Source organism: Stegodyphus dumicola, chromosome 10 (assembly GCF_044657685.1).
Source record: "Stegodyphus dumicola isolate Sdum_Otavi_A_Nest chromosome 10, ASM4465768v1".
NCBI lineage: Eukaryota > Metazoa > Arthropoda > Arachnida > Araneae > Eresidae > Stegodyphus > Stegodyphus dumicola.
Window position 1 is genome coordinate 111,555,000 of NC_140777.1, and position 15,058 is coordinate 111,570,057.

Genomic DNA, 15,058 nt, shown 5'->3' on the forward strand with positions numbered 1-15,058 from the left:
GAAAAGAGGAAAATGGAGCTGGGCAGTTCGACCCCTGACCCCCACAAGAAGCCCAATTCGTGAGATACGGGAATAAACCCACGCCGTTTTAGCTGTAACACATCTTCAGCCAAACTTAAAAGAGCTTTGCCGTAATTGAAGGAAAAGTTTAAACAATACTAAATATTATACATTAATTCTTAAATACGAACATTACAAATTCATTGTTCAGAGTAAAATAATATAATTACTAAGGATACCTTATGCACAGTAAAATAATACGCAATAATTGTACACAACGAAATAATATATAAAAATTTTTATAACAAGGCTCAATGAACTAATAAAAAGAATGGCCCAGTTCAGTACTATAGTAATATTTATAGAGATTAGTTTAAGTGAGTTTGTACTTTTTTTACCATTGTTTTATCATTTTTACAAAAAATACAATTTAATATTTTTTTTTTATTTTAAATTTATTTTAACGTTTTTCGATTTCGTTAAGCTCTCAGATATGGCATGTAATAAAAGTATTTCGTTCCTCTCAAAAAATATCCAAAAACTTGTTCTGCCCCAATACGTTTCTGACTCACTGCAGTTTGGACCTTACCATTGGATTTTAATCATTCGCGTGTTTGGTCTTTAAATGTTTACATGTTGATTTTGTTAATGTCAAATAGTACGCACTTTTATACATCAGATATTAAAAATAAGAAATACTAATTAATTTTTACATTTTATTAATTTCTTATAAATCATTCATAAACCATGGAAATAAAGAATTAGTTTCCTTGCATAATTCAGCGGGAATACATAGTCGAAGAGGACCTCTAACAAGTCCACTTTTGCAGAAGCAACCTTGCACGCACACATCTGAACAAAGAGCATATTTCTCAAAATTCTTGCACGTTTTCTCGCAGCCTATACTACATTCTAGATACTCTTCATCTGTACCGCATAAACCTAAAATGAAAAAGAAATTTATACATCATTTTCATATTCTGCACTTTCTACAATAATTTATTTACAGTAGACTATGACATATTGCAGTTCTGTTTAAAATAGAGTTAATATTTCTTTTGAAATTTCCTAACGTTTCATTTGATTTACATATATAGCAAAATTTTATATGATATAAAAACATTGCCCAAAAAAGTGCGCATAAGAAAATGTAAAGATTCAGGTAATTTTCTGGAACGCTCCTCAAAATGTTTCCCTAAATTTAATTGTGTTAACTGGTATTCTTTTTCGATTATATTTATTTATACAAATTTCAGTGGTCTAATCATTTCAGTTCAAAACTTTCCAATTTCAGCAATGCATTTAAATGAACAGCATCAGACTTTATGCTGAATATAAGAGAGAATTTCTAAGATTTCATAAAAATACAAGTTTTTCAATTTTATGTGAAACGGTTAATGTCCTTCACAGCGCTATACATTGCTTATCATGAGCGCATATGATTCGATAGTTATACCCTCAAATCTTCAATCGGTTGGAAAATTGAGCGAAATGGCTCTGTCATCACATGAGCACTTTGTGACTGAAATTAATTCGTAGCAGATGAACAAGCATTAGTTCTGCTAAAAATTCTGATACCATTTTTTATTATTATTATTTTACTTTGGTTGTTGTTGTTCTTGAACTTCCTAAATCCCCACCAATGCGAAGACCAAGGGGAAGTCCCTCAGACCAATTCGCCTTGGCCACGGCTAAGGCCAGAAGTGGTGGTCACAGCTTTACGTCCTATGAAGGAACAGACATTTACAACAATGCCTTCTCCGGGTTTCGAACCTGAGCTTTTTGGTACCGCAGTCAGCTCCCCTAAACACTATACCGTCTGGGCTGCAATAAAACATTTCTTAGTAGGTTCAGGCATTCATTTTTTGTTTATGGACAACAAATTTATGGTTATGTTAAAATTAAATGTAGTTCACAGCATTACTTAAGTCCATGACACTAGAGCTTAAATCTTGTGTTTTGTTACGACTTCTAATATCGTCAGCAATGAGACATTTTAAAAATATGAAAATTTAGATTTTGCAAATTTAGCTTTTAAAATAATTCAGAAATGTATCTAGTGTATTTCCAAAGAGACAAGATCGATCAGTCACTACCTCCATCCACACTTTAAGTTTTTGTAAAGCACTATCTTCAGCAATACCTAGACTTGGTATATATCCTTGTACATTCGTGATAGCATAATTTTGCATATTTATCTTGATTGGCGTGCAATGTTCAATATTTGTACTGATTCCATCTACGCATCTGTACCTATATCTACATCCTGGCCTTATTATATTTGTATACTCTACTAATACTATAATATAATATTAGCTGTGTCCCCCACCTGCTATCTTCTTTCCTGACTCCGCTCCTACTTTCAGTATTCTTCAACTAACCCCCGGACGACACTACACTAAGCTGTAGTTTTTTTTTTTTTTTTTTTTTTTTTTTTTTTTTTTTTTGTTAATTCTATCGATGGGATCCAACAGGCTGATGAAAATCTAATCCACTGAACCAGCTGCTTTGCCGATGACGGAAAGAAAAAGAAAGTATATCCACGCTTTCAGTACGTGCATTTCCTCACGTTTATAAATGTTAAAATTATTACCCAAGTTATAATGATTTGACGAAACGAGCAGCCATCAAAATACTGAGAGTGTAAATTGTATGCGTCTACAAGCACCGAAAGCTATTCTATTCGGAATGCAAATTTTCAGATTTATAGGTAAAAGAATTAATCTCTTCGAAAACATATCGAAGGGTGTGCGTCAAAAAGATATAAGAGGACAAAAAATTACTTGTTGTTTACTTTTTTTAATGTACATATCTTAAGAGTCAAATTCTAGTTTTTAATTCAGATTGATTTTGTTCAGAAGTATATATACTCACAGTATAATTATTAAATATGTAGGAACTGATTATATATTTCATATAAACAATTATTTTTCTGAAACATGTGAAATGTATTTTAAAGCTAACAATTTTCTTAAAAGATTATGTTCAAACTGAATTATTGTTATTATAACTTAAGAAGAGTTTTATAAGATTTTCATATTGTAATAATACTCCCTCCTTATAACTAGCTCGAATCAAATCTTAGTTAACATTTCTTTAATAGAAGTAATTCGTAATGTTATCACTCAAAAAATTCATTGCATAGATCTAGGCAGAAAGTGTGAACGAAATTTACAATTAGCAATTAAACATAAGAAAATTTGAAATAGTGACTAACTGCAATACAAGAAAACTAAATATATTATCTCTCAAATGTAGGCAGAACAAAGGGAGGGAAAATCTAATGTATAAAAGCCGATAATCAGAAGGAAACAAATGTAATTACGTAAGATCAGAAGGTTAGCCAACCGAAGTTGTTAAAATTTCAGAGACTTATTATCAAATTCCATACTTTTTGAAAAGATCTAAATAAAAATAGAAAGAAAATAGTAGCATTTAAACTGTTAGTAAATTATTAGGTCCGTTTTATTATGAAGAGACTTTTGTAAATCCAAAAGAAAAGGAAAAATCCCGCAAAAAAAGGTATAGGAAGAATATTTAGCATTCTCTCGTTTGAGTAAAGAAATAACATTTGATGAAGTAATCAGCAGTCAACTACAGCTATACACAGAGATGCAGTATATCCAGAATATATGCAGAAATACAAATATATCTGAAAATTACGGATTATGGTCTAAGATAATGACGCGGCAGTTGTATTTGCAAAGAAGGCGGTAAAAAAAAAGAGCAACTAGAACAATTCTTTGACGTGCCATCTTCTAAGACACTAAATACACACATGCAATGTCTGTCAACAAGAGAGGACGGAGAGACAACCGGTTGTCGCATACATGATTGCTTTTCAAAAGTGGACAACCACACTAGAAGTACGCAAGGCTTCCTAAAGCAATATTTGTCGGTCATGGCCCAGTCTCTGCTTACTTCTGCAAAAGAACCCTGGCAAATACCGATACATGCTCATGCAGAGAATTGGGTGATTCGGATCATTATTCTTTCAAATGTCGCTCACAAAAGAACTCCACCTCAAAAAGAACCCCTCAATACTGACAAGGCAGAATAACGCAAAACGAGCCGAATGTAATCAGCATCCACAACGTAATGAATAAAGCAATGGGCATTACAACTATGAAATCAATAACGCAGGAATTTTCCCAGATGAATATGTATTACGGAGCACATCGCATAGCAAATACTCAACTGTGATATCAGAAATAAAGCAGTCTCATCTTCAACAACAGCCCATCGCCTTTTCCATTCAATCTCAACAATGTATTAATGGTTAATTCTAAAGATGGTTAGTGAGCTCTGGGGAGTTATCTTGCGATCCGTAGGGAAGTCTAATGGTGCTTCACTCACTTTTACTACCTGCCTGCTGCCTACCAATCTACCTTCTAGTAACACATTACGAGCAAAGGTAAAAATAATCGATATTATTCAAGAAAAATAACTTCGTTGACAGATCTTGAAGGCTTTTTTGTGCTTCGCTTTTCCTTTATTAAAAAAAAGTATATTATTTCGTCAGGTATTCATACGTTGTTTTTCGTAATACTTTTCAGCTTTTTTAACCTCATTTTACACACACCATTCCCCCCAAAACGCACCAAAGCGATATCTTTGGGTTCAACACCTCTTTTATAATGTTTCCATCATCTAAATAGTTTTGAAGAAAACATTTACTGAATACAAAATACATAATAAGCTATTTTTGCATTACTTTGCAATCTTGCAGGAAATATTCTCCTCCGGATGGGGCAGAGAACGAACTCGAAACAAAGATACGCAATGAGAAAAACACGTAATCATTCTATAAACAGGAGCAATAAATACAGATGGTTGCAATTATTGTGTTGTAACAGAATACCGTAAGAAAACATGTTCACTACGAAACTGGATCCATTGTCTAAATATAAGTTCTATTATACCTCAGTAACTTTGAAGTGAAGAACAAATACAGATAGGAGAGAATACAGATGACTTACATCAAACGTTTCAGAATGACACTAGATAGGGAAACATTTCTTTAAAATGACCCAAAAAAATCTGATGTGTACACTACATGACTTCCTTGTACGGAATATTAAATTATACGCATTTTTTCTTGCATTTCATTTAAACTTATTGGATTGAATTAAATCTACTTCGCCGACAGCACATAAACCACAATAGAATAAATGCATTCTTTAAAATTCACTCTAGTATTTGTTTACCATAGCGAAACCCTGGCGCTAGATTCACTTAACAGTATTATATTTCGTTCATATTATAAATCATAATGCACAAAATTTGTATCATTTAAAGAATAGAATTATCTAATCGTTGCCACATGTTCTATTCAAATACTATAATAAAGCTAGAATGATGTATAAAAGAAATTAAGCAAACAAAACAAAAAAGAAACAGTTTTTCACAGACGATTGAGTATTTCTCATTTAATTAATTCAGTTCTCACTTCGCGAGAAGGCAAAAATACATAAAAACTCAAAATATCTATATTAAAAATTACGAAGTAAATCTTAAACACTTATTTCCTCGAAAAAATTCCAGAAAGGATTAAGCATGATTTAATTGGCAATAATAAATGAAGGCTTTATCTTTGTTGCTGCGAAGCTAAGTTTTCCTCACCTCCTTTCTTCTTGCTCAAAAGCAAGATTGCTACAATGCTACAATCAATGGCCGCCGTAAAAAAGGCTTAGCGGCACTTAAACAACTTTAAATTGTTGATAATTCTAAAAATATTGCATACAGATTTACTAAAGGCATAAAACCCTTAACCGGAAGACAAAAACGACATAATTCAATCATTTTTAAAGCAAAAAATGTACGATTACAAATATAAAAGAGTAAAGAAACTGAGTCACTGAGCCGGGTAGCAGAGTGGATATATATATAAATATATTTATATACGTTTGGTGCTGCCGATTGCAACCAAAATTCGAGGTGCACATCTACATGTTATATCAGTCCTATATACAAAATTTCAATGTTCTGAGGCTACTCGTTTTTGAGTTTTGCGAGATACGTACGCACGTACGTACATACGTTCGTACAGACGCCACGAAAAATTCTCTTCAGAATTCATTTTAAAGCAGTTTTATAATTTTTTTGGAGGAAACAAGTCTTTTATTCTCTCCTTACGTACAGATATCACGCAAAAACATCGTTAAATTGCATTCGATAGCGGTCAAAATGGATATTTTCGTTGAAATATGCTGACTGAAACTTTTCGCGATTACAATACTTCCTTTTTACTTCGTACAAGGAAGTAAAAACCTTCAGTGTGAAGCTTCATCAAGAAATATTTACCCTGAAATGAGTAAAATAGGTACTTCAACCAAACTACGCATAATTGTCAGTTTAGTCAAGGTCTTCTGAAATTGTCTTACGATGGCCAATGCTTGAACCCCTGAATTTAGTTCTTGAACACTTCATTTCCTCTGTTCAAGATCTCCGTGTCTAAGTATCAAATAAAATTATGAATATAGAATTACGATTGTTAGAAAAAAGGCACTGACCATAAAACCAGAGCTTCTACAAAAATTAACAGGTTTGGGTTTCATTCATCATTTGGAATTTAATCATGATATAATTCAAATTTTCTTTATACTTTCACCAAACAAGTTAATAGTTTTATAATGAAGGTAACTTACGTTTGTGCTCTATAATCTCCTCTTCGCAAGCCGCTTCAAAGTCTTGCCTGCAGTACAGGTACAAAGAATCGAAATACAATCCTGGAGGACACTGCCTTAGATGAGCTTCATAATTCTTACAAGTTATGTAACGTGAGCAATCTCCAGGATAAGGAAATTGAGCATCTTTTTCTGGGCATTGAATATCTATTTAAAGCAACAGCAATAAATGAATAAATGTTTAAAATGCTTTGTTGCGATATTTATCATGTTTTGAAACTTAATTTTAACGATAACACAATATATTTATTTAGATAAATTAGGACAGATTTTACAAAATGACATAATTTATAATAACAGTTCTTACAAACGTTTAAAGTTTAATTCTTTTTCTACCTTAAATAGGATAAACTCTTTTTAAAGGACCTATTAATAATGTTTATGAAAGAATGGTAATGCATCTGTATTTTTGTTTAACCACTAGCAAAAACATATACGTTGAGTAGCCAAATTATTACAGACACTGTTTTTTAACATGGACCAGTCTGCCAATGACATAAGTGATTTAACAGCCAGAAACTTCTACAAGGGCACACGTTTTTTAAAAGAGAATAGTTATCACTGCGGCTACAGTGAAAATAGGTAAGAGGAAATATCTGAGGGATTTAACGTGGTAATAGTGGGTGCAAGAAGACTTGTTTCCAGAGTCCCTGAAAAGTCTAATATTCTAGGCATTTCTCGCGCAACAGTGCCTCAGGTGTTCAGGAAATGGCATTTGAGCCAAAAGCACTTTAGGACAACAAAAGACAATTCCAATCGATAACGCTCATGAAAGAAATACCATCTGCAGCAGCAGAAAAACAACCACATAACCAGGTAAAGGTCTGTGCAAATTTCAGAGTAATTAAAAACACGACAACAGACTTTAAACTAACTCAGAACACGACAGACTTTGCATCGAAGGGATGTTAGTAGCAAAAGATCGTCAAGACTATCATGCTATCACTGAAAAGCAGAAAATTACGATAAAGGAACCTGGATCCCTGACGACTAGAGAAAAAAAAACTGCTTGGTCCGATGAATCTCGTTTTTTACCCCACCAAACATATGACATAGACAGAATTTGTTATAAATAGAGAGGATTCATGGAACCCTCTTGTCTACTTCATAATTTTTCACCTTACTTCTTCTATAGAATCGACCTGGGCAATATTTTCCTGGAATACAGTGGGTCTCTTGATGCGTCTAGAAACAACTTTGAGAACTGCACCTTACGTTGCCGATCTCGTTAACTTTGCTTATGAGTGTTCCATGATGCATATTGTCACTTTCAGCAGGTCAGCACGTCTTGATGATTGTCCTGAAATTGGTTTTAGGAGCATGATTCTGTGTTCAAATTGCTTTTACGGTGAGCTTAATAACTTGACCTCAAAGGCTAGAAACAATATACCATCATGAGTTTCAAAGTAACTATTTTTTACTAGTTATAAGATTGTTCATAATATCAGTATTTATAAGCACAAATAAATTTAAAATTTATATTGAAAATCACGTTCAAAATGTGTTTATTATTGCTGTTTTATTATCTATTTGATATATTAAAATAATTTTCAGTTTGAGAACTGTATTTTTTTAAATGTATTTATCCATTAAAATCCGACGAATCTTATTTCTATTCACAGAACTCATCAATGCTATACACCTAAATTCTTGCATTTTGTGTTTTTCCTTCCTTCAACAGATGGCAATAAATAACACTTGTGTCATCTTCAAAGTGCTTCCGATTTAATCCTCGCTCTAATTCATTTTATTGCAGATGAAGTTTGCATGTTGCATTTATTTTTTTCCTTCTATTATTCTACAAACATTACATTCTATATTTAATGAATTATGTTCGAATAAACCTCTAAATATAAATACATGAAGAATTATATTGATATATTTCTATTGAATTCGTAAACGAATATAATCCATAATGCATACATAAAGGCAAAAGTAAGTACTAGAATTCCAGGAATTAATTTGAACTCCAATAAAATTAATATATAAAGATACCGCATTATTATTAGACCATGAATAGAATTCTATGTTCAACTAATAATTCAAATTGAAATCTAATTTTATGACCGCAAATTTAGATCTCAAATTAGCGATTGTGTTCATGCACATAATTTAAACAAATTTTACTTTACATATCATTTTCAGATACTTTTCCATTAAAAGCCAAACTAATACCTTTTCAAAAATGCAACTCTTTATTTAAACTGTTATTTAATTCATTCATTGTGTTCCACTGTCAGTGGAGTTTTGTCATCGATTTTTAGCTTATTTTGTAATAAGCTATCGCGTTCAAGTTTTCAACACGCAATTGTTTGTCGATGACAATGCAATATGACAACGTGTTTTTCAAAATTCGATTTAAAATATTTTTATTTAATGTTTAAACGATTTTTCTCATGTATATTCGCTTAATGAACAAACTAAGCATATCAGAATTTTTAAAGTTTTCCCCATCAAATGCGGCGGAAAAATATCTGTTCAATGAAATATTTAGCTTAATTTCTGAATTTTTCGAGAATTTTGGAAAATCGCTCGATTTTCCAAACTACAGTAAACCCCCTTAACATGAACTCGCTTAAGAGGAACAGTTGGTTAATATGAACAAAATTTCGGTCTCGAGAGCTATATACATGATCTTACAGGAAATTTTGTCGGTTAATTTGAATTTCGGTTAGCACAAATTACGAACCATTTTCTGTGTAGTTATTTTTAACACGAACTTTCAAAGTTTTTTGTAATTCTTCCTGTTGATTTTCTGCTAAGGCTGCGTTGAGAAAAGTTTTGTCCCGCGAAAACCTCGCAGAATACTTTAAAACTTAACCAGCACAAACAACACTGCTCGTTAATCCCGATCATAGTGTCAACAATGAATAACAAATACAATTCTGTGTTCAGATGGGCTTTTTTATTTTATTTTTTTTATTATTTATTATTTTTTTAAGTTAACTCGTTAACCAAATGCTAAATCTTGATTAATTCTCAATTTTAAAAAAATTAGATAAAATTCACGCTGCTGAAATGGTGACAGAAACGCCAACTTGGAGATCTGATGTACAAGCAGTTGTGGCTAACGTGAAAGAAGTGTCCAGGAGGATAATATCATTCCACCCACCCGCCAAGAAGTGTTATACACCTTGTACACTTCAGAACGCTTTGCTGCAAATTACGAACTAATCGCTAGTTTTACGGAAGCATGAGCACAGTAGGTCTTGTTAGTTACCAGGCATTTTCGTTCCATATAACAGGGCAATGTCTAGTAATTTTTCATCACAAAATGATGAGTGAGTGCATTCATTCAGGTTGCAGTACAGTAATTAATGGGCCCACCAGCGGCCGAGCGGTAAAGACGCTGAACACTGGTAGTTCGGTCCGAGGTTCGAATCCCGCGAACGGGCTGGCTGCATGGGCGTTTTCGTGGTTTTCCCCATGTGTAACGTGTATACGAGCCAGTTTCCCTTAGAAAGTCCTCCACGAAAGGCATCCCTCCCCTTAGGCAGATAGCCCTAGTGTGCTTTGCCATAATTAAATACACCACAAATACACCACTGTAATTAATGTGTAACTGTAGTGCTTTCTGTTAAGACATACATAATATACTATACGTATGAACCTATATACTGTAAATGATTAGTATGTTTAAAAATGTATTCTATGAGTCCCCGTTTAACACGAATTCTATTAACACAAGCTCTTGATTTTCTGGTCCCTTGAGATTCGTATTAACGGGGGTTTACTGTATTTGACATAAAAATTTCGACATTTAGAAATATATCAGAAATAAAATTCTGAAATTTGCAGAGATTATTTATACAAATGTTTCGCTTTCTTTTAAAATAATAATGGTAAAAGAATATTAATTCATATAATATTTCTATATTAAATAAAATGTGCTACAGACTGAAGTAGACGGAAGAAAAAAGCATTTTGGGTTTGCCATTTTAGTGCACTTAAGGAGGAAGTTAGCCATCCCGGCGCACTTAATGGCGAATTAGAGATATTCGTTTTCTCATTTTAGCTTCAAGAAAAATGCTCGTTACAATATTCTTATTTCATCCAATTTTCGAAATTGAAATTCCAAAGCGATTTCTTCATTCTCTGAATGACGTTCGGTTATTTTTCTTTACTTCATATTTTTTTATGTATTTTAACAATGACTAAAAATTTCAGCATTCATAATGCATAATTAAGACTAAAAATCAGAAAATAAAATACGCTTAATAGAAAACATTTTTATGTAATAAGCTTTCATTTAAAAGTGATATAATTATTAATGCGCTAAAAGAAGTAAAATAATTTATTATATTGTTTACATTGAATAATAAATTAACGACTTCTATTCATAGAATTCATCTACAATTTTATATCGCGAATAATAAAAGCGAAGGCCAACTAAATAACGAAAATCTATTAATTTAATTACATTATCAAATTTATCATTATTTTTTAATCATTATTAATTTTTAATCAAGTCATTATTTTTTTAATTTAACATGGGCTATCCCTGCTTTCATTATTCGCTATATAAAATTGTATATGAATTCTGTAAATAGATTTTTTAATATTATTCCCATTAAACTCTCTGATAAATGATTTTTCTCCATTTAGTGAATTAACTATCATACTGCATAAAAACCTTTTTTTTAATTGTGTTTTATTGTAATACATTACATTAAAACGATGGCATAGGATTCACATGAATGATTTAATAACTTAGTAAATATATTTTGTGTTATATTTTAATAAAAAAGGGGAAATAAACTCACTTTTGTCGATGGGGAATTCATCTAACAAATCCAAGGGTGCGAAAGAATCGGTATCAGGAGGATTAGTTCTAAACGAATTTCCATCTGAAAGGTTTATGCTTTAAGATTACAGTCATTTTTACCATGAAAGGACAAAAAGTGAATTGCACTGCGTAAACTTACCGGTGGAAAACTCTGAACTCCATGTCGCGTTTTCATGTAATATTGAATCCTCATAGCTTAGATTTTCTTCCATAACGTTATAACAAAGGTCTTCGAAATATATCTCAATGAATTTATTTGAAGAGTTCAAAGCAATAAATGAAAATCCCAAAATGAGCAGCCCACCAAACATGTCCATCTTGTATGACTGAAAAATGCGATAAGATTTCGCATAACTCTCATCAGCTCTTTTTTTAAACTTACTATTTCTTTGCTTTTTTTGTCTACCTCTGCTAAATCTACAAATGAACTAAAAACTGCTTCGTTGTTATTGAATGTTCTTTTACACATAAACAAGTTATTGAGGAAATGCTGCAAATTTACGCTTAACCTGTTTTCATGATATTATTTCTAAGAAATGCTTCTTGTACATGAAATCTCTTGAAGCATATACTATTAAAACTGTAGTATTATATAGAGCAAGGCATGTGAATGTATACATCACAGCTTACAAAGGCGATTATTTTAAAACTGTACAGTTTTACTAAACCACTTCATAAATTACTCTATATTTTCTAAGAATGATTAGACAACTATACGCCGACTTCCAACAATTCTAAATTATTAGTTTTTATGCTTTTTCTACATTAAAATAATATTTTTCACAGCTATTGCACCGAAAGCTTGTTTTCCGAGCAATTTAATGGGAGAATAATTTTAATATTAAAAAATCTGATGTGCACACCACATGACTTCCTTGTACGGAATATTAAATTATACGCATTTTTTCTTGCATTTTATTTAAACTTATTAGATTGAATTAAACCTACTTCGCCGACAGCGCATAAACCACAATAAAATAAATGCATTCTTTAAAATTCACTTTGTTTACCATAGTGACATTCTGGGGCTAGGTTTACTTAACAGTATTATATTTCATTCATATTATAACCCAGAATGCACAAAATTTACATCATTTAAAGAATAGAATTATCTAATCGTTGCCACATGTTCTATTCAAATACTATAATAAAGCTAGAACGATGTATAAAAGAAATTAAACAAACAAAACAAAAAAGAAACGGTTTTTCACAGATGATTGAGTATTTCTCATTTAATTAATTCAGTTCTCACTTCGCGAGAAGGCAAAAATACATAAAAACTCAAAATATCAATATTAAAAATTACGAAGTAAATCTCAAACGCTTATTTCCTCGAAAAAATTCCAGAAAGAATTAAGCATGATTTAATTGGCAATAATAAATGAATGCGTTATCTTTGTTGTTGCGAAGCTAAGTTTCTTTAGATTGGCAACAAATCCACTAGTCTCCTGTTTCAAATGTAAACATCAAAGGCCGCCATTAAAAACAGGCTTAGCGGCAATTAAACAACTTTAAAATTGCTGATAATTCTAAAAATATTGCACACAGATTTACTAAAGGCATAAAACCCTTAACCGGAAGATAAAAACAACATAATTCAATCATTTTTAAAGCAAAAAATGTACAATTTACAAACATATAAAAGTAAAGAAACTGAGATCACTGAGCCGGGTAACAAAGTGGATATATATATAAATATACTTATATACTTTTGGTGCGGCCGATTGCAACCAAAATTCGAGGTGCACATCTACATGTTATAGCAGTTCTATATACAAAATTTCAACGTTCTGTGGCTACTCGTTTTTGAGTTTTGCGAGATACGTACGCACGTACGTACATACGTTCGTACAGACGCCACGAAAAATTCTCTTCAGAATTCATTTTAAGGCAGTTTTATAATTTTTTTGGAGGAAACAAGTCTTTTATTCTGTCCTTACGTACAGATATCACGCAAAAACATCGTTAAATTGCATTCGATAGCGGTCAAAATGGATATTTTCGTTGAAATATGCTGCCTGAAACTTTTCGCGATTACAATACTTCCTTTTTTTTTTTTTTTTTTTTTTTTTTTTGTTTTTTTTTAATTTTTTAAATGTTTTACAGATTTCTGAATATCCCATCAACCATGCACTCACATATGTTGCTTGTCTGACGTAGTCTGCCCAAGCTCACGAAATTTCTCGTGGCAAGGAATGCTAGATTACACCTGCCGTTGGCAACAGCCTCGAGCACCATTCAGGTGACAGTGCGATTTAGCTCAGTTCCGTCCCCAATTTTGATAGACAGCACCCCGGAGAGGACGGGTCCGAAGGTCTCCCATCCACCTTCCTTTTCACCAAACCACACGAGAGGATTTCGGCTCGCCGCATATTTAGAGTGTCGCACCGACACTATACATTTACAAACATCCATGCCTTCTCTGGAATTTGAACCGTTGGGCGGCGCACCGATATATATACTGTACTCATGAAAACATATTTATTGAATAATGAAAGAACAGTGAAAACTAAAAGAAGATCACCAACGCAGTAGACGATCTTTTTCTACTCTCTCGATATAGCTCGAGCAAGTTAATTTGCATTTGCCATTGGTAGCCATCTAGTTTTGAAAATTTGGCCTAAACATCCCGCACACCATTGAAACACATTTTCAATTAATTACAATTTTAAACTCAAACTTTTTAAACATAATAAAATGCAAAGATTTTTGAAGCTACTAATCAAAATCGTATTCAAGAGTCTATATGAATTAATAGTGTGTATCATACTTAAGAGTTTGTTTCGCGGTTCAATAAAGAACAAAGCTTAACGATAGGTCTCTTGAGTTCTCCATGTGCAGTTCGTATCGTTACCATACGGATCTTAATGTCACTTCTATGATGGAGTCTAATGACTCTTCCTCTACACCACAATAATGGTTGAAAGGTTTTCTTCTTTGAGTAAAACAAGATCGTTGACCTGAAAGTATCTTTTCGATCTTTGCCACTTAGGACGTACGTTGTTGAAGTTGTAAAAGGTATTCTCTTGCCTAGCTCTTCCAGAAATGTTGTAGGACGGATTGATGCAATTGCCATCTTTGTCTATAGAAGATAGGTTCTTGCGAAAGCGTCTGCTCTGGTAAAGTAGAAACTGGAGCTCCAATCAGAAACTGGTTGTTTGTGAGAACTTCAAAATCTGTAGAATCCTAGGGGATTGCTGCAATGGACCTGAGTTCAAGCAGGACTCGACCTGAGTGATGATTGTAGTGAACTCTGGATATGTTAGTATTGCTGATCCTGCATTTCGACGAAGGTTTCATCGACTTGACGTCCGATTTCCACAAACCGCCAAAGTGAGGGGATGCTGGAGGACTGAAGATCCATTTTATACTTTTGGAGGCAATATAAGCTCGAACTGATTGCTCTCGTTCATATTTTGAAACACATTTCTAGATTTCTCTATCAGCTCCTTTAAAATTAGCGTCATAATCACTAAAAATCTCTACTGGTCTACCTCTTCTCGCAATGAATCGTTTCGGAGATTCTAAGAATGCATTAGAAGGAAGATCTTCGACGGCTTCTAAATGGATAGTACGCGTCGAAAAG

At 32.7% G+C, this 15,058-nt stretch overlaps 1 protein-coding gene across 2 annotated transcripts in view; it reads right to left on the reverse strand.

Moving 5' to 3' along the window:
- Positions 1-696: 696 nt before the first annotated feature.
- LOC118191267 (uncharacterized) overlaps positions 697-15,058 on the reverse strand; it is a 31,003-nt gene continuing 16,641 nt past the window's right edge. Inside the window, exons 1-4 of one of the 2 annotated variants that reach the window (XM_035362071.2) lie at positions 11,612-11,841; positions 11,450-11,533; positions 6,648-6,833; positions 697-942 (exon numbers count right to left, since the gene is read on the reverse strand). In XM_035362071.2, coding sequence (XP_035217962.1) covers positions 728-942; positions 6,648-6,833; positions 11,450-11,533; positions 11,612-11,789 — 663 coding nt within the window. In that variant the 5' untranslated portion in view covers positions 11,790-11,841 and the 3' untranslated portion in view covers positions 697-727. Of the gene's footprint in view, positions 943-6,647; positions 6,834-11,449; positions 11,534-11,611; positions 11,842-15,058 lie in introns of those variants that run through there. The other variant, XM_035362072.2, reaches the window with a different exon arrangement.